Source organism: Filicampus tigris, chromosome 9 (assembly GCF_054856515.1).
Source record: "Filicampus tigris isolate MCC_2025a chromosome 9, RoL_Ftig_1.0, whole genome shotgun sequence".
NCBI classification, from domain to species: Eukaryota; Metazoa; Chordata; class Actinopteri; order Syngnathiformes; family Syngnathidae; genus Filicampus; species Filicampus tigris.
In genome coordinates this window covers 12,166,669-12,186,821 of record NC_141225.1, presented here as the reverse complement: position 1 = coordinate 12,186,821, position 20,153 = coordinate 12,166,669, and the positions used below count along the sequence as shown (strand labels likewise).

General features: G+C 40.7%; 2 protein-coding genes across 2 annotated transcripts in view; both read left to right on the top strand.

Annotated features, from left to right (window-relative positions):
• LOC147141960 (guanine nucleotide-binding protein G(i) subunit alpha-2) overlaps window positions 1-3,425 on the top strand; it is a 47,668-nt gene extending 44,243 nt beyond the window's left edge. The window contains exons 9-10 of the mRNA XM_086040360.1: window positions 631-823; window positions 1,516-3,425. Coding sequence (XP_085896486.1) covers window positions 631-821 — 191 coding nt within the window. The 3' untranslated portion in view covers window positions 822-823; window positions 1,516-3,425. The remainder of the gene's footprint in view (window positions 1-630; window positions 824-1,515) is intronic.
• A 1,822-nt stretch (window positions 3,426-5,247) lies between these two features.
• On the top strand, window positions 5,248-8,511 carry LOC147141959 (PAK4-inhibitor inka2-like). Its single transcript, XM_086040927.1, has 3 exons — window positions 5,248-5,334; window positions 5,435-5,482; window positions 7,440-8,511. Exons 2-3 carry the CDS (start codon window positions 5,480-5,482, stop codon window positions 8,373-8,375), a joined length of 939 nt encoding a protein of 312 aa, XP_085897053.1. The 5' UTR covers window positions 5,248-5,334; window positions 5,435-5,479; the 3' UTR covers window positions 8,376-8,511.
• Window positions 8,512-20,153: the final 11,642 nt, after the last annotated feature.

Sequence of the window (20,153 nt, the reverse complement as noted above, 5' to 3'; positions counted from 1 at the left end):
TTTAAAGCGGAAAAAAAAAATATCATCATAATTGAGCCAATGAGGGCTGGAGTGGGCTACCTCCATTTTCGGTGTTAATATAAAGTTTGAAGGGGAAGTCAGGTAAATTCTTTTTTTTTTTTTTTTTTTTTCGTTGTGGCCCACAAGTCTAAACACAGCATTCTGATTAATATTCTCTTTGTTGAATATGAGTTAGGCAGCTAAATCCACCCGTTTTTATCCATCTCAAGGGGCGGCCATTTTGCCTTGTCTTGCCACCTGCCGTTGACTGAAAATGACATCACACTGCCTAAGCTTACAAACGTCACATGATCAAACCCAGAAAACCGGTGAGACGTGACGGTCGTTACCTGAACCCTTAGGCACCCTGATGTCTATGAAATTGCCTTTTCTCTATTATTTCTACACTTAACTTAAAAACAATGGAACTTGAGTTAGCCCACCCTAGTTCTCAGTGCCTCAATTACACCTGGTGATCCCCCCCCCTAAAAAATTGTCCCCCCATTCATTGGATGCATATTAACTAATTTTAATTTGAATAAAAATAGTGACCAACCAGTTTATAATCGCTGAAAAAAAATGTGGCTTCAACAGATAAACTAAAAAAAATCTTCTTGTTCTTCTTCCCAGGGGCCAACAAGTTTGATGAAGCAGCCAGTTACATCCAGACAAAGTTTGAGGATCTGAACAAGAAGAAGGACACCAAGGAGATCTACACCCACTTCACGTGTGCCACCGACACCAAGAACGTGCAGTTTGTCTTCGACGCCGTCACTGACGTCATCATCAAGAACAACCTGAAGGACTGCGGGCTTTTCTGAAGGTGAGATGCTTTACAGTGCTATAAAGTCTGTTCGGATATTTAGGAGGCCTGCTGGTCATTTTACGTACATTCAATGGAACATCTACCGTCCAATTAAAAATAAGGATGAATTATTTCATTATTAAAGTCAAACAATTGTACAGACTTTTCATACAAATTTGAACTGTTTCTTTCACCTAGGAATGACCTGGCCAATGTGTCAGTTTTAAAAATCAGTTGTGGATCTGAAGCAAAGAAGTTGACAAAGTGTTAATGCCTCTTGTATTCTCTTTTAAATTTCTTAAGGAAATTGGTTAAGTTGTTTTTCTTCTTCTTCTTCTTTCAAATTACTGCGATACAAAGTGTGGTGTCGTTTGCCGGCTCCTCCTTGTGGTGCGCAAAAGAATCACTGAATGAACTGGTCGACTGCATAATTTTCCAGTGGCTTTAACTTTTTTTTTTTTTTTTTACCAGTACAGTACATTTGTTAAATACATTTCATTTGTATTTAACTTATACCAATTTTAATTGAATCATGATTGATGTACATATTTTTGTTTTCCTATATTTAAGTGCAGTGTTATTGTACAGTATATATCTATATAATGTTACTCTGGGTTAAAAATAATATTATGTATATGTATATATAATAAGTGTATAAAAGAGTTCATTGCCAGTTCACCTACACTTACTGTGTTTGTGTTTTGCGGCAGGACGGTGGCGGCCGCGCACACTGCATGAGAGACTGCAGCAGCCATGTGACGATGACTGCTTTTCGTAAAGAAAACCGTGACAGATGTAATTCCTACAAGAGGGGAAACCGAGAAAGAACTTCAACAATCAGTGAATGGCTACCATCTCGCGCTCTGCGTAACGTTGGTCCTGCATACAAATGCATACAAAGTTGTCACACGCCTCTTTTTTTTCTTTTACTCTTCATACTCCACAAAAGGAATGTTTGAACACCCTCATTGGATGTGAATAATTTAGCAGCCGCTCGTGTGGAAAAATGAGTTGGCTTTAACTGAATTGTTGGATCGCATGTAAAGTGCACAAAGAATATTTCTCCTCCATCAAGAAGATCTCGTGGTAATTATGATTAAGTTACCATTTTTCTTCACCAGTGACTTTTTTAAGATGTTCATTATGCCCTTGAGGTGTGTTAAAAGACAGTACGAAACAATATTTTATATCACATCAACTCATGTTAACAACTAACTGTTAAAACACATACAGAATGTGAGTGACTGTGTGGGGGCGGGGACAAATTTTTGTACGCCATTTACAATCAATAATGATCACAGTATTTTCCTGCATGACATTCCATTAATTAGCTTGTACCCACTCACACCATCTACAGCAGGGGTCACCAAGGCCGGTCCACAAGGTCACCTATCCCGCATGTTTTCCATCTCCCCCTGCTGCAACACACCTGTTTCAAATGATCTTTATCGTTATCAGGCTTCTGAAAAGCGTGCCGATGAGCAGATTATTTCAATCAGGTGTGTTGCAGCTGGGAGGGATGGAAAACATGCAGGAATGGTTGCCCTTGAGGACCAGACTTGGTGACCCCTGATCTACAGTAATCCCTCGCCATTTCGCGGCCTCTGTGCATCGCGGGTCTTCAAAAAGTATTCATCGAAAAATGAAAAGGAAAAATACAGCCATATCGGCAGCCATATTGCAGAAAGATGCGTTGCTTCAAAGAGATGATTTGACTCGGAGGCTTTGTACATACTCATAAAAGGCGCATGATTGGTTCACGGCGCGAGATTGATCAATGAGAGCACAAGCGAAGAAGAAGTGGCAGCAACAACAACAGAAGTATGAGACTTTTGCTTTGCGCAACAACGGCGACAAGGGTTTAAAAGTGCATTACATCAGAATTGTATCTTTGGCAGAAAAAAGCCAATTTTAGGATAAAAATTAAAACTTCAACGTAGTTATTAGCCAACGTTCCGTCGTAATCGCCCACTGCCGGGGTCACGTTTCTCTCACAGCCTGCAGCTTGGTATTTATTCTTCATTTTGCACTTTTAAAGTTAAATTTGTTGTGTAACAAGTATACAAACGGGTGGGAAACATGTCGGGGGGGGTTCCCAACGGCGTAAAAGAGGCGTAAATCCCCTCAAAATCAAACTTTAAAATAAATTTAATAAAATAAAAAATAATGATAATAAAAAAATAATAATAATAATAATAAGTCAACGTCTACTTGGTGGTTTTTCACATACCGCGGGGGATTCCGGTCCCCATTAACCGCGATAAATGAGGGATTACTGTATTTGACACCCGTTATGTACCGCCTTTTTAAATACACTAAACACAATCTGTGAGGTTTTAAATGATGTTTGTTGCTGACCTACTGTAGATTGTTGTGCACTCTTTGTTTCACTCCGAGTCTTTAGTTTTGACTTTATGTTTGTGCCTTGATATCTGTTTACATGTGTACCTTCATATTTGTTATTCACAGTGTTTCAATTAGGGCTATTTCTACTCTGTATCCATAGCTTACGATGCGTCCAAGCACAGAGTCTGAAGGATGATGCAGTACTTGTTTGTTGATATTAAAGTACAAATCAAGTCGCTTGGTTAATGTAAATAATAAAAGTTTTGTCCTGTGAGCTGCTTTTCTACTGTCTTTTTGTCCAAAATGTCAATATTTTGAGCAACACTATGCAAACGTGGGAGTAAAGTGGGACACCACATTTACCATACCGTATTATATGATTTTCATGTGCAGTAAGAAAAACAAAACATTTCTCTAACTCTATTTCTACAACAACAGTAAAAAAATATGATTACTTTTTAAAGAGGAAGTCAACCCAAGCATTTTTTTTCAAGTATATGTTCTATGCAGGCCCACTAGTTGAAACAAGGCATTGTGATAAATATTGCGTTTGTCGAATAAGAGTTAATCCACCCCTGTTTAGCCATCTCTGGGGACGGCCATTTGTCACTTCTGTTGACTGAAAATGATATCACAACTGCTCAGAACTCTGGTAACGACCAATCACAGTTCAATTAAAAAAAAACAGGTCAGCCATGATTGGTCATTACCTGAGCCCTGAGCAACTGTGATGTCATCATCAGTCGATGGAAGTGACAAAATGGCCGTCCCCAGACATGGCTAAAAAGGGGTGGATTAACTCTTATTCCACAAACGCAATATTTATCAGAATGCCTTGTTTCAACTAGAAAATATAAACTAGAAAAGTTTATGAAAATTATTATATTATTATTATCTAATAAATTATATATTATATATTAAATTATTATTATAAAATTATTATAAGCAATTATTATTTGAAATGTTTTTGATACACTGTCATCCTATTGTGGAGACGTACCTAATGTTTTGGCTGGTAAGCATGTTTATGAGTGTATTACTTTTAAGTAGACCTATTTCGAACATGCAATGCACATTCCTTTGTCTCTTCACCTGTAATAAACAAGAGTTCATCCATTTTAGAGCACTGCATGCAAATGTTTCGACCTGTGTGATGATGCCCAACTATTTTCTTGACATGAATGAGTTTCTTATGCTTCAGTCTCTCGTCTGTAACACAAGGTGCTACCATTCCTCACTTGCAAACGAAATGAGGTGTCCCTTGGTCAGATGTCTTGTATGCAAATTCCAAACCAAAGAATGCTGAAGGGTTTTCATTGACGCGTCAAGAGAAATGTGTCCAGTGTTTGTATTCCGGCAGTCACAATCAATATATGCTAATACTTTATGATAAGTGATGTCTTGACGCGGCCACCAGGAGGAGCCTTATGCCGGGGGGTGTACTGCAGTTCCACCGTAGCACCGTGAAATGGGCAAACTGGTGCTCAACCGCCACGTTTGATTTTTAAAACGGACGGTTTGGGCCACACCATTCGTTGATGACGAAAATAAATAAAGTTAATGTACACGCACACAAATTTAAAATGTACGTGTGTAATTGAATATTTTAATCATACAATGCTATTTTTATTTTTTTTAAAGTATTCTTTAATCAATTATATTTAATGAGCTAATTATATAATAAAATACATACAAAAGTTTTAAATATATGGAGACCAACAATATGGTTCTAAAAAGTATTATATTTAATATAATAACCAATTATATAAATGAATAAACCATCATTATAAAGCTATTATTGCGGGAGGGGGAAACAGGAGTTTTATTATAAATGCTCAGGCGGTCAAATAAAAGAATGAAATGGGCCGAATATTAATTGTTGTAATTCACAGACTTATATCATATTTCTTCCGTTCATCATCCTCACTTGTGACTCCTGCACAACCATTATTTTGATGACAAATTGCCGGAGGCGGGTCTTTGTTAAAAGCGCTTTGCTATTGGTCGAGAGTTTAGCTGCGTGGCGCTCATTGGTTGAGGCCACACACGTCGGCCTCTACAAAGCGTGCTGTCAGCCTTCATGTTGAGCAAAAGAGTGAGGACTCAGCAGCCACAGCATCATCATAAGTCAAATCTACATGAGGAGTTGGTTTATACTTTTTTGCTGGTAACCAAATGCCAAGGTTAGTTATGTTTCTTTTATAAATTAAGACTGATTTATATTACAGAAAGTAAAAGTGTAATAAGTTGTGTTCATCGTTACAATTGTATTTTGCTTTGCAGAACACTTAAGAAACTTTAAAGGTTCACTGCGGACACTAACAAGCAATGGTAAGTTTCTTTTCTTCTCTTTTTCTTGCATGCAGCGACAGTCTGTAACATCTTAGTAAAAGATTGTGTTGCCCCCTCATTGCTGGGCATTGTGTGTTAATTGCCCCCTCAACCACCAGCCTGAGGGAAAACTTAACAGTTCTTGCTGAGAGTCCACATGTTTGACAAATCAATTGTGTGTTGTGTGAAGGCAGCATTTTGACCATTTGAACATTTTGACATGGAGGCACAGTGTGGCAAATGGCAATGCCGCCCCAACCAGATAAGTCAGGGGAGGGGGAGGAGATGGAGGAGGTGGAGAAGGAGAAGGGGTCCCAAATGGTTCAGAACTCACAGCTGTGATAACATCATGTCATATGGATTCTCTGAAGGCCAAACACTCAAAGGCTAGACTCATTTAAGACATTTTTTCTTCCATTAGTCGCAAAAGAAATGAAAACACTGCGTGGCCACAGTGAGATCCAGTCCAAGAAATGCACATTCACGAGAAGAGTAATGTTCACTTTTGATTGACTGTCAGAGAGGTATTCATTTGTTTTTATTGTGGTGGTTGTAAGTGTATGACGGCACTACATCCTACTAAGGGCTGTTTCTAATGACGTGACCTTCTCGTGTAGCCGAATAACCAAAAGAGCTGTCAGCTGCACCGTTATGACAAACTGCAATGAAAAAGCATAGTGTTAAATGTATTATATGTATGACAATGTCAATCAAAATTGATCATTCTAATCTGTGTAAAGGCAATGAAAAATTCAGAGCAATTATGAATAATTATACTATATCATATTAATAAATTTGGCAGGTGGGGTGTGTGACACTGGACCTGCGGTGGTAGTAGGCGACGGGTGGAGCAGGGGAGGAGGGGGTGGACGGTGGTCTCTGGACTCGTGTCGACAGATGCCCCTCCTCCCCTCTCAATTAAACTATGGGAAGAGCATTGGTTTCAAAGCAAATTTACTCTTTTATCATTCATCACTTTCATTTATTTACGATACATATTTGTTTGAAATTGAAAATTTGGTGTTCCACTTTTGTTTTGTTGTGCTTTATTTATTTATTTAGAAATGATTCAGATTTGTTCCTTAATTTATGTTTATTGTGTAACATTGACCGATCCCGCATTAAGGATAGCTTCTTTCTTGCTCTCGATGTTATGCCTTACTTTGATTTTAGATTTTTGACACGGGCCTTTTAGTTTAGACTCCGCCCACTGTCATGATTTAGCCCGCAAACGCTGTCTACACAGAACCGCACAAGGTGGTCACTCCCGTTCCGTTCATTTGTGAGTTTTGTGCGCTCCAACTCCATATGGATAGATCAAATTACGGAGGAATATTGATTTAATATTATGCTTTTATTCACCCCATTCTCTTGAGTTGAATCGTTTTAGATTTGACGCGTATAACTAATAAAGTGTCCAATTGTTAGGTAGTATTTTGGAAAAGTTTACTTTATGACTATCCAGAGCCAAAATTTCCATTTCTATTAATGACATGACTCACGCGTGATGCTGCATCATTCGGATTTGAGTTTGACCGACTTTGAACACTTCATTGTGATTCATAGTTTAAATCCACAATGTCGCATTCACACAGTAACACGGAGCAGTCAACATCCTGTGTGAAAGGATACGTGCTATTCAGATGCACTTCTCCCCCTTCGAAATTTCCTCTCCTGCCAGAGGAAGCAGGGAGAGTTCTCCCCATCTGAAATGTGCATCCTGCTCTCTGACTTTTTCGGTGGATCACACCGCTTGACGTGCCGATGGGCGCCTGGAGGTTTGTCAGGAATGTTTTGAAGGCCGGTGATCTCAGCTGCTAAAAATCCCACCGGCCCAGAACGACAACACGAGGAAGCGTTCAGGTCTCGCCTCGCGGTGGGACGTGCTTGGAAGACGGCCTGGTCGCTGTTGTCCTCTTCTTCATCTGATTGTGTTTGTCTCTCTTTGGTTCTCCAGCTGCGTGCGGGAGAGTCCGGCAACGTCCTCCGGAACGGTGCGCAGCACGTGATGCGTTCCCTGCAGGACCTGAAGCGGCCGGGCAGGCCGAGGCCGCTCAGCGAGCCGTGCGACGGCTCCTTTGCCGTGAGCCGCCTCTGCAAGCAGAGGGCCCAACAGGAGCGACTCGCCAACCAACGCGTTTCCCAAGCCAGCGAGGCCAGCACTTACGACTCGGCCTGCTGTCTGGCCAACCCGCTGGAGGAAGAAGAAGAAGAAGAAGAAGAAGCCAACGGGCGCTTGGCCCGAGGCTCCCCCAACAGTGAGAAGAGTTTGGACTTTGACTCCGGCTACTCGGAGGCCTCCTGGCACGATGAAGGTGTCGTTCTGAGAAGGACAAGAAACGTGCGAGTTTCCTCTTCTGCTTGCCTCCGAACAAACACGGGACCTTCGGGTCGGATCCGACCCAAATCCACGTCGGACGCTTGCTTAGAGCGCTGGACCTCTTTTGAGGCCAGCGACCCAGAGGACTGGACTACCGCCTTGCTAAGCAGGAGTAGGAACAGACAGCCTCTGGTTCTGGGGGACAACAGTTTTGCGGACCTAATTAAGAACTGGATGGACCTACCGGAGTGTCCAGAACCTGCGGAACTCAAGCCAAGTGCTGGGCGACGTCTCGCCAAGGACATTCTAACCAACATGAAGCGCCGACTGGCCGGGATGTCGAAAGGTGCGGAGATGAGGCAGAAACCGGCAGAGTCCGCTCGGGGGAGCGCGGCTGCCGCGGCCCCTAAGCGGCTATCCTGCCCCGTGGGACTCCAGTCGCTCAAACCTTTCTTCCACCAGTCACACACGGGCCTGCATGCACTCGACTCGGACTTCTACCACGTCACCGCGCTCATGAAGACGGGCAGCCGACAGCCCATAATATGCAACGACATCATCGGCTACATCTGACTCTATACGATGGATTTTTCGTCCAGACTATCGACCCAAATAAAACTTTCTTATACTGAATTGCACTGAGTTTGTAAAAATCTGTAAACTGCTTCCCAATCCTTTCAACCACAATTCTTTACCCTAGATGAGCAATAAAACAATTCCCATACAAAAGAAACAGTCCAGTCTCCCAATCATTGGCTAATATGAAACCGATTAAGATGAATGTGGAGTAGGGTGAAGATGGTGCTTAACACATCTGACTCACAGTCAGGAGATCTGGGTTCAAATCTCTGTTCGAATATCTCCGCGTGATTTTTAAAATGTTCTCCCCTAATGTGTCACTGATGGCGTTTCATTCGCCTGACATGAGTTGAGTTCCCACTCGGTGATTGTGATTGGTTGTCTGTCTCCATATGCGCCCTTTGGCTGACTAGCAACCAGTCCAGGGTACGCTTTGCGGTATTGATTTTGATTTCTTTCACGATGCGATCCCCGTACTGTTGGGCTCACCTTGCTACTTGCATGGTATCTGAAGATTACCAGAGGCTCTGACATATGAACCAACATTCCAAACCTCATTTTATGTCTGTTTGTAGTATTTTGTCCCTACAGAATAACATTTCCCACTTTATACCAACCTTTCAGTTCTGACATATTGTGGCGCGCATTGGAACTTCCAAAGTGAGGGGTGATAGTGGAGGTCAAAGTTTGGGATATGGAATCGCTAACGGAAGCCCGTTTAAAAGTATAGACCGACCGAGAGGCGCTAAAAAAAAATTCCGGCTGGACAAAAAGGCCGATAGACGGATGGTGGAAGGCTACCCCAGCTGAAGGCGGAAGGTGAAAAACAGACGGCAAATTTTTAGTAAAATGCCCAGATCCTAAGCATAAAACAACAAACAAACAAACATAAGGTCAGGGGTAGTTTGGGTAATACCAGTGGTGGTGGTAGAAGGGGAATATACCGACTGCTATGAGCTCATATAAAACCACTTCATAAACTCAGGCAATACAAGAACCCTATGACATGAACTGAGACCAGGAAGGCGAATGTAGGTTGATAAATGCATATTTCAAGGTTCCACTGCAAACGTATTGTTGTTCACGGGTCACTGAGGTTATATGAAAAAGCCAAACAGGAACCCTGCGAGGACACACAAAGACCTCATCGTCCGACTTCTTTATCCAAGTAGCTCACGTGCTCAAAGGGCAGGGGGGGTAATGTCGTTACGTCAAACAGCTGTGTCCAGATGGCAGAGTCTTTCCACCAGTCAAAGCTGTGCAGTGTACAGTATCTTCTGGGCCAGCTGCCGGCTCTGCCTTCACTCCTTCAACAGCGGTCTCAGCCTGTCCTCAATTAGAACTTGAAAGCGCTCCAGCAGCAGTGGATCATCTAATCCATAGGCAGAGGCCAGCTTCTACTTCTTAACCTTGCGAGGACTCACATGACCCAAATGCAAATGTTGCCATACAAAGCTTGAAGCGTAATTAAAGGTCAGTGGGTTCCAAATCTGCTGCAACACAAACAAACATTTCGATTCATTTACCCCCCTATCGCCGTGGGCCTGAAATACTGTTGCTTCTTGGTGTCATTTCTTTCTTTCTTTCAATATAAATTTAAGGCCAAAGTGTATGAATGCAAAAACTATTTGATCGCATCCAGGGAATCTATTTTCGTTCACTGAATCATTGTGAGTCCAGTTGCAAGGTTCAACTGTCTTTTAGTAACCTGTGAAAAGAAAAAAAAAGAAAAGAAAAAACAAATATATATATATATATATATTTTTTTTTTTTTTTTTTTTTTTTTTTATTGTACCTCCAGAATTGTCACTTTTCGAGGGAGCTCAAAAATGGCAAGTTAGTCCAACCGTTTGCATTGCATCGTGAAAGACAGGAAGCCATTTTCAACACTTTATATTGGTCAGTAATGTGTAAAAACAACACCCAATAGTATACATTTTGGAAAAAAAAGAAAAATGAAATCAACCAAAATGTGATTTATGAGGTTTTGCCCGAGGCCAACAACTGAATGTTTAATTAGAAAAAAACTCTGGCGCCTAAGAGTTGATAGAAAGGTTGAACTAAATTAAACACAAATATACATCAAAACATTATGTGCACAAAATACATAAAATATCATGAGAATATAAAACACTGTACAAATAAATAACTGCTATAAATTACCATAATGCATAATTTTGTGTTTGTTAGATCGTTTTTTTCATGCCTGTTCTGGTTAAAGTATATTTTGATGAAATTAACATGTTAAAAAATGTTGGATTATTTGCAAATGTATTTATAGGGATTCTGCTAACTGAAGTTTTGCACAAATTCCTGCTAAACTGAGCGGATCTCTTGGTATTTAAAAACAATAATAAATCCCTGTAAAGTGAAAATAAAAACGTCTGGTAAATGTGACTCGGAGCATCCCAAGGCACTGTTTTAGCAAATGCCCCCAAAAATCTGAAAACTGCTACGGTGAAAACAATTCAGTCCTACACAGTTCTCAGTCTTTGCAAGTTTTCAGCAGTTATCCTCAAACACGTATAATGTATTGAGAAAACTAATCTCTGAGTTGACTTTCCAGGCTCTTTATGTGCTCCATGCCATCTGTGTATATACAGTTCCAGCCTCCTCCCTGCCCCCAAAGTCAGGAAGCGAGGGGCGAGCCATGCACAGGATGTGACAAGCTGGTGGAGGGGGGCATTTGTCGTGCGGGCCTGCTGCGCACATGGTCGGCGCTCCGAGCACAACAGCAGCTCCCCAGAGACGCTAGGCTTGACGGCACACAACCCTAACGTGCTGCTGTGCACCAATGTAAACACAGATTTCCCTTTGATAATGCCACTCAAAACTCTGAACATGATTTTAACTTTTGCCCTTGTGGAATCACAGCATCCCGCAGTGTCCATATTTTGTAATGCCGACAATGTCATTGATTCCTTTCCAGCAGCCCGAGGCTTCCACGACCTGCAAACGTTCCCGCTAATCTCCATCTTTAGCCGGTCTAAAACAAACACTAGGAAACCTGAGCAGGAGCATTTGCAATCATCACGGCCCACTGATGCTTGTTAAAGTGTGTGTGTGTCAACAGGCTCGGAGGAGGAAACACCTCATCCGACGATTAGATTTGACCCAAACAAAGCTAGTTACTGTTTATGCCCGCGGCCGCGTCCTTGTTTAAAAAAATAAAACCTCGCCATCCTCCTCCACCCCCTCCGTCGCTTCAACATCATCAGCTCCTTAGACAAGACATTCCAACTATGTTTTCCCTCCTCATGAACCAATAATTCTCCTGCAATCGGAATGCAAACACCAGGGAGGCGGCGCAGGGCCACGGGCAGCGGTGAATGGAGGCACGCCGTGTAGATGTGTCCAAACAGAGCAAAAGGTCTGGCGATGACCTGTGACCTCAAACGGCGGCGGCTTCTGCAAACACGCTGCAGCTACCTGGGCTTTCAAAGGTAAACAAAGCCTGAGAACGAACGCCGCCAGGTTCATTGGGCGTGTGAAGAGATTTCGGCACAAATAGCCTGAAGGAAGGGACGGCTGTGCATACATATATATGTAAAAATGTTTCTGGAATACGTGGAAGAGAAGCAACATGCAAGTATGAAAAGTACGTACTGAATGGAAGGGAAGACATTACGGATGAATTGTTTTTAAAAAGTCAGTGGAAAAGAAACAAATCAGCCACCAAACATAAGTACACAAAAGTTGAAGAGAACAACTCAGCGTTCAGCGATACTAATACACTAATAATAATAATAATAATAATAATCATCATCATCATCAAATATCTTTGTAAATGATTATCTCAGCCCCCTTATGTATCGGTTAAGCTCCTCTTTAGCCCAGGAGAGAAAAAATCCTAGAGCCGTGCCTGGTGGGGGGGGGGGGGGGGGGGGGGGGGCAGCGATTCCACTTTTGGAACTGCTGGAAGACTTCCCAAGGTCACTTCCTGCTGGCCTCCCTGTCCATCCCTCAACGAGGAAGTCGTGGTGTAAGTTGTGTTCGTCCCTGCAAGCTGCTGACAGACACGATGCATCCAACACACACACACACACACACACACACACACACACACACACACACAAAGAGTTGACAGATGGAGTACGTGTGTGTAGGATGTGAAGATTTCTGTTCCACCATTAAAAAGGCTGCAACAGCCCAGCAAGCTGTCAAAGGTCAAAAAGGGGCTTCCTCATAGAGTGTATGCGCAGCTACAGTATATGAGACGTCCTTTTTCAGTGTCATCCAATACTGTCAACAATCTGAATCTGAATCATCTTTATTGGCCAAATATGTAAAAAACACACAAGGAATTTGTTTCCGGTAGTATGGACCAAACTAGTACTGCAGTAACAATCAAATATAAACAAATATTTAGTATGTTAGACATAAGTACGGAGAGTCTTTACGTGCCGAACAACGACAGCTGCGCAAATGATGCGGAGAGTCATCAATTTATGGAACTTTCAAGTGTCCAATTGTGTGGAATATTGATCAACAACAACTATACAAATATATAGAGACTGTAATACTGTCACTCGGGAGGGAAGAATCTGTTGGAATGTCTGCCGATTTAAGTGTGCATGGTTCGATAGTGCCTACCTGAGGGAAAGAGCTAGAAAACCAGGATGTGGAGGGTGTGGGATCATTTTCCCTGCTCTTCTCTTGGTTCTTGGAGCGTGCAAGTCCTCAAGAGTGTGCAGGAGGGGGTAACCAATGATTTTTATTTTTTCGGCAGTTCTAACTGTTTGTTCCGGTCTGTTCTTCCCCCCCCCCACCCCCCCCCCCCCCCCCATTTTTTTGGGCAGCACCTAACCAGACCGTGGTTCCAGGATGCACAAGACTGATTCAATAGAATTGTCTCAACAGCTCCCGTGGCAGTACTTCCTCAGCAGCCGCAGGAAGTACATCCTCTCCTGGGCCTTTCTCAGGATGGAGTTGATGTTGGTCTCAACACTTTTGTAATATCAGAACACTATTTTGATGATCAAGAAAGAGGATGCTTAATGAAGTTGAAGGCTTTTCAGATGACCTTTGGCCAAATAATCCTTATTGGCCCTAAAAAATAAATACTAGAGATGTTCTATAATCTATGTCACATTCAGCTTTTCAGTTTGAATAAAACGTTTTCTTACAACCACTGGCTTAACACATCCAGGAAGTCCAAAACCAAACGTCTTTGATGAATATTTACGCAGTTTCTCCAGATGATGTTGCCATACGCCCCCTGCAGATGGGGTAGGGCTGCAGGTTTGGTCGAGACAGTACCATCTGTGGCTCTTCGTCCAATGAATGTCAAACTTTTGCATGGACAGTGGGTGAGGAATTGACCGATCATGAGTACAATATCACACTGTGCAGGAAGGCGGGACGTGAATAAAATGCAAGCCTCAGCAGAGTGGAAGAGTATATGCTGACTGAGGTTTCTTGTTCAATTAAGTTCGGTTTAACAGAAAGTTCTATATGCTGATATAATATATATGTATTTTTCGTTTGTTTGTTTGTTTTGGTTTTTTTCAATCAACTACTTAAATTAAAATATGTCCGTGCCTGTCACTACACTGTTGGCTCTCACTCATTACTTTAAAGTAATTTGATTTTAAGCATAACATAATATTATATTACGATACACTGTATATGCCTGATTATTATTAAAATAGCCTGCTATAAAATGTTTCGTTTGTAAAATAAGGATTAATGACATTATTATTTTAGGGTTCCAACTTGTAATTGTTTTAAATATACTGAAGGCAAAAAAACATAGATTTGTTTTTTAAATAGTTAAATTTCAAATAGAGTTTTTCCCATGCTTGCAGACGTTTTCTCCAGATACGCTTCCCCAAACATTCCCCCCAAAATACATGTTAGGTTCATTGAAGACTCTAAATTGTCTATTGGTGTAAATGTGAGTATGAATTTTAGTTTGTCTTGTTGTGACCCGAGTTTGACTGGGAACCAGTCAGGTGTCTCTCACCCATTAGTCGGCTGTAAAACCAGCTCAAGTGTGACCCTAATGAGGACAAGCGGATGAATGTTACATAAGTTACAGTAAACATCATCATGCAAACGCATGTGAACTCACATGACTTGAAGCCAGTCAACGTTGCTCCCATGCAGAAAAAAAAAAAAAAACATGTCCAAATATGTGCGAGTGTGCTGTTTGCTTTTCAAGAAGTGCACTTGGCTCCTCTCCGGAGACGAGTGTGGTCCAATTATGCCTGCTCCGGCGGCCAAGCAATTAGATGAGGCGTGGCAAACGTTTGTGCTCAAGGACCACATTTGATGTTTAAGGAAACAGATGGGTCAGGTCATCTGTAGATGAGGTAACAATTAACAATAAATACTATAAATATATATTTATTTTTATATTTGAATACATTGTGTTTTAACATAAATGTACTGCAATTATAACTAATTAAACAAATATTTTGTAAGTTTAATTTTGCAAAACTAATACCTTCTCTGTCGGACGGAAATCTTCAACATCCAAATATGATCAATTGATTTTTTTTTTTTTTATCACAAATTGATACGATTCGTCTGTTTCCACATTGCCTGCTATTTTTACATATTTATTAACCAATTTAAAGTTTTCCAAATAGCTTGAGGACAAATATATTAACTCGCACAGGTGTTTGAAAAGTGTTGTAAAACTCTGTCTCTTCCCTCACTGTGCTGAAGCCGGCATTATATTCCTTCGAGATTGAACGTCTGCATGTTTTTTAGGCAACAACAAGTGAAAATAGTTGGGTTAGAAACTTTTAAATAAGATTATTTTGTTAAGAATTGATCACTGTAATGCTTTGTACAGAAGGAACTGGTCAGCCACAAAGGTAAGTGTGTGAAAATTCAATTCCAGCTATTAAACTGCTAAATCAGCTCATTGTTTTATTTCTTTGCGTCACTCGTGCCTGTAAGACCTCTGAGAAATCGATTTGGGATGATGATGTAACCACGTTATTTGCTTTTGTGAGCTAGTTAGTCTTTTTGTGCGGTAAAGCAGTTGCCTTGAGCACAGACTTTGATGCCTTCCTATCCCGTTTTAACCAATGAGAGCATAATAAAGTAGGATTTTTTTTAGCATATTAAAATTACAATAGCGATTGAACACAATTTTGAGAATATATGTTAATGTTAGTGTATTTTTTTATTTCATAAGGAATCTATCAAATAAATTGATTATTTAATAAGATGAAATGTTTAAAAAATTGTAATTAATACTATTTTATAGGGAAATTGGCTAGCAACAAATGACACATTACAGGACTGTTGATAATGTAAATGTTCAAGAACAGAGCGGGCCGCATGTGTTCTGCGAGCCATACATTGCCCACCGCTGGTATACGAAGATGTTGGACAATTACAGGCTTTAATTTTACAAACTGACACTCAAGACAAAGTAAGTAGGGCACTTCGTTTTCAGGACGCACGTGAGCACGCTGTTTTGGCAAGATGATGGCGTCTAGGAGCTTTCTCTTCATTTCTCTTGCAAATCCAAATCTCATTGTTGTTTCACACACTTTATGTTGTACATGCACATTTTCCACACAAGCTGAACATATTTTTGTTCCCTCCACTCCCTTCCGCTCGCTCATATCAGCCAAACAACCTTTGGCAGGAGCCAATCAATGCCTCTCTATAATCGGTCTGCATGAAGAGTGACGTCAACTATTCAACACCAGAGCAGAGCGAGAAAAAAAAAAAAAAAAACAACAGTTGAACGAGAATGCCGGAGCCCAACTTGCTCCTGGAAACAATTACAAACGTTAGCCTCAAGTTCAGCTTTCTCCTTGAAACAGTAAGAAACGAAATGTTCATCTCCAAGGAAAGATGAAAATGTGATTGTGAACATGTGACCAGTGTGGAAAATTTTCTTTTAGCATCTGCTCGAGTTTAAACAATACACAAAGTACTTTTTTTCCTTCTTTTTTGTTCTTGTCATGATTTAGCTCCTCAAAGTACCCAAAACTGCACCACTGGAAACTGCTAATGCTAATGTTTAGAAATGCGGTGTTAGTCCGAAGTATACTGCGTATTATGCAACTTTTTCGCCTTTTATTGTGTGAGTAAAATTTAAAGGGCAGCTATTGGTATTTCCAAGTGTTTATTACAGAAATACTGTTTTCAAATATTAAAAAAATATAAGGGCTCAGACTTCTAAATCCCAATTTCTTATTTGTGTCGGCAGTAGCGAATGAATTCCGAATCAGAATTTAATCATACTATTCCGAAAAAAGGCCATGCAACAAACCCAAGAAAAAAAAAAAAGTTGATGTTTCAAAACTTTCTATTGAGTACGCTGGCGCATTTTGGCTGCCGCTTCTCCCTCTGGAAGAGTTTTTCTTTTTCGTTTAAAATGGCTTACGTTTACCAGGATCCCTTGCCATAACGTGACTAAACGTACAAGCTAGCGTCATTTTGTGCCTGTCTGTGCCGTAATTACTCATTGGCTGGGACCAGCTGCATCCTTAACCTTGTTCTTTAGTTTAGGCCGATGGAGGATTTTGGAGGCAGGAGGTTAGTCTGACTAAAGAGACTATCCACAAAAAAGAGGTTGCTCTCCTGCCACAGCTTCATTAGCTTGACCAGAATCCCAACAGTGGAAATATTTTTACATGCCATGTGGCTGTAGGCCTGCTTCTTCAAAAGCAACCCTCCTGGTTTTCAGGACATCAAAGTGAACTTTAGGGGAGAAACACGCAGCATCTGTGTGATCTTTTGCGTCATAGTTTGTGTGTGTGTGTGTGTGTGTGTGTGTGTGTGTGTGTGTTAATCTCCTTTAAGATTTCTTTTTGTGTGCATGATGTGGTTCGCCTTTACTGAGCCATTATCTTATCGTGATGTCCTAAATGGAGCCATGTTGTCAACCATCATTTTTCAGCAACCAGGTGGTAATAATTGTTGACATTTTAGAAAAAGCATTCATGCATATTCATTCAAAAGTTTTGGGTAATTCAGAAATATCCTTATTTTTGAGAAAGAATTTGCTACTCTAATTTTCATACAAATTATGATGCAGTTCTTTTAGAAATAAGGCCTCATTGTTTTTAATCTGTAAAAAAAAAAAAAAAAAAAAATGTCATCATCAGGCAGCGTGAAAACAGGAACAGTTGGCTGCAACAACAAATGGAAACATAAATGTCAGACAATCAATTTCCTCTTTTTTTTTTTATTGACTTTATGCATCCACTAGCCACCGTGACAAACGTCATAACAGCAGCAGCAAAGGGAAACTGACTGTCAATGACCTTATGCCTGTGACATAAGAACATGCAAGCCAAGTGATCACGCACATTTGACCCATATGTTACACGCTCTTAGTTTTGTACAAACTTTGATTGATGATGACGGACTGAAAAGGAGAAACTTTAATTGACTTGAAGACAAAACGTTAAGTACACCTGGATAATCCAGTAAAATCTAGTACAAGAGCTGTATCAAAACTGAATAATTTTAAAGCTAATCAAACTCGAATTTGAATTATTACTCTGTATTGGGTTTCTTAATAAAAATACAGGACTGCTGTCGGATCAGGGATCTTATATAAGGACTATTTAAAGCTTTACCATTATTTTGACCCTTGAAGCTAAAAAGATTATTTTCTGCACGAGGCCTGGTGCCTTGGTCCGAATCACAGCTATGATGATTTACATGTACAACGTCACAACCTCAAGTGTGATGTTGCTTGAATTCAGTAGATACTCTTCGTGACATTTTTGTTTGATGGTGTGCTGTGACATTTTACTAATGCAAAATATGTGCCTCTGCTCAATAAAGCTTGAGAAACACTAGACTAAACTACCACAAGAGTCTACAAAAATCATGTCTGACAATAACAGTGTTACATGTAAAAGTGCTCTTTCTTTTATGGGGAGGCGTCATCTGCTACCTGATCACTATTGATCAACGTCCATGAATAAACAGATGGCCGGGACTTCCAACTGTTCCCTGCAATTATCCAGCACACACCAGGGAGGCTGGTCAGCGCAGCCGCTTTACAAAACACAACCAGCCGAGGCACTTCTCAGGAGAGTGCAAGCTTTGACATGCTGACCCTCTGCCTTTTCAATGGCTCCCATTGAGGTGTAAAACAGCAAACACCAGCTCAATGCGATTGTCTTTCAATTGTGAAGATAACAGCACTTCACCTGACTGATAATGACCTAAGGCTCGATGGTCTAAAGTCAATAAAACACTCCCCAAAAAATAAAGCGGAGGGCTGCGGACACGCTGGAGCCTGCCGAGACGTGAGCGCAGCAAATGGCTGATGGCTGCTAATTAGTGATAGTAGTGCCCCCTTTAGTCATGCCCACTTTTACAGACATGAAGTCTAAATGTACGTTTCAACAGCGACATTTGCTGTGCAAAAATCACATGTTATATTGACGACAGGATGATGCAATTGACAATAGGTCATGTACTGTTGGCACATATCGGAAACGGCTTTTATCACTGCACGGAGCATGGATTAATCAAATGCTTTAAGCAAGCGGAGGTCACACTGTCGGTGTTGCATAAAACACAATGGACTTTTCCACATATTGGCCATTGGAGCAACTTATTGAAGTGGGGTTAAATATGAGCTTGGATTCTTGTCAACGGTTGAATTACTCAACACATGCTCATCCTACAAATTACTTGAATTGTACTGAAATATTTGAAAAAGTTCAGGCAATTCACTTCAAATTTTAAAATGAATAATTATGAAAAATATTGTAATTGATGTCTCTGCAGCTGGCGCAAAACTAAATCTGATCTGGATTAGTAAACGAAGGCAACTGAATCACAATAAAATCAAAAAGCAACTAGGAATAGGTGGTAAATATGACAAAAGTAAATATTGACTCACTATACCGGAAATCGGCAAAGTTGGAGGCTAAAAATGCAATAAAAAAATAGAGGCTATCAAGCGTTAGCAAAATGTTCTTTTTTTTCATTGAAGGATTAGATAATATCCATTCAAATGAATGACACCCTTGGTATTAACATAATAGTGTCAACTGTATTCATATGCCTCCCCCCCTTTCTTCCACTCACATTTAATGTCAATATGGAGCCATGTTGTCTGTAACCTCACAATTAGGTTGCAACATTTGAGCAAAATTGCACCAAGAAAGTAAAAGTGTTCCCAGGCTGTCCAAATGGTCGCCCAGAAAATGACCTTTCATTGTGGCCCTTGACTAAATAAACAAATACACAGAACTGAAAACCTATGCTTATATGACCACAAAAGCTTTGTTACTTATCTACATTTTCCAACATGCAATCTACAGGAATAAACAAGAATACGTCATAAATGTGCATGTGTGTTGTGGGGTTCATTATACTTTGGTTCTGCACTCATCAGACCCGACCCGACCGCAGCTAAACAACTCCCCTCCTCCCCTTTTACGCAGACACATTGGTGCTTCTTATGTTGAACCGGAGGCCCGTGCTCTTTGTATTGGTGCAAATCCAATGAGGGCCGTCTCATGGATGTAAACATGGCAGATAATCAGAACCATGCTGTGAACCATGAGCAGTATGGTTCAATTCACTCTGGAGCTGTATACAAAGTGAGTGAGGATATAGGATGACTGTTTTCAGTGACTTCAGTACAAAAGTTCCAACTATTCTTTATTCCAGAAACATATCTGACGCGCATAAATAACAGCGAAAATAACAAAACAAAACATCAAGTCATTAGGTGAGAGTCTTTGGGCAAAAATCTGTGGGACGCGTAAAACATCTGGAACGGCCGTCACACTAAGCTCACTAATGAGAAACCTGCTGCCCTTTTCT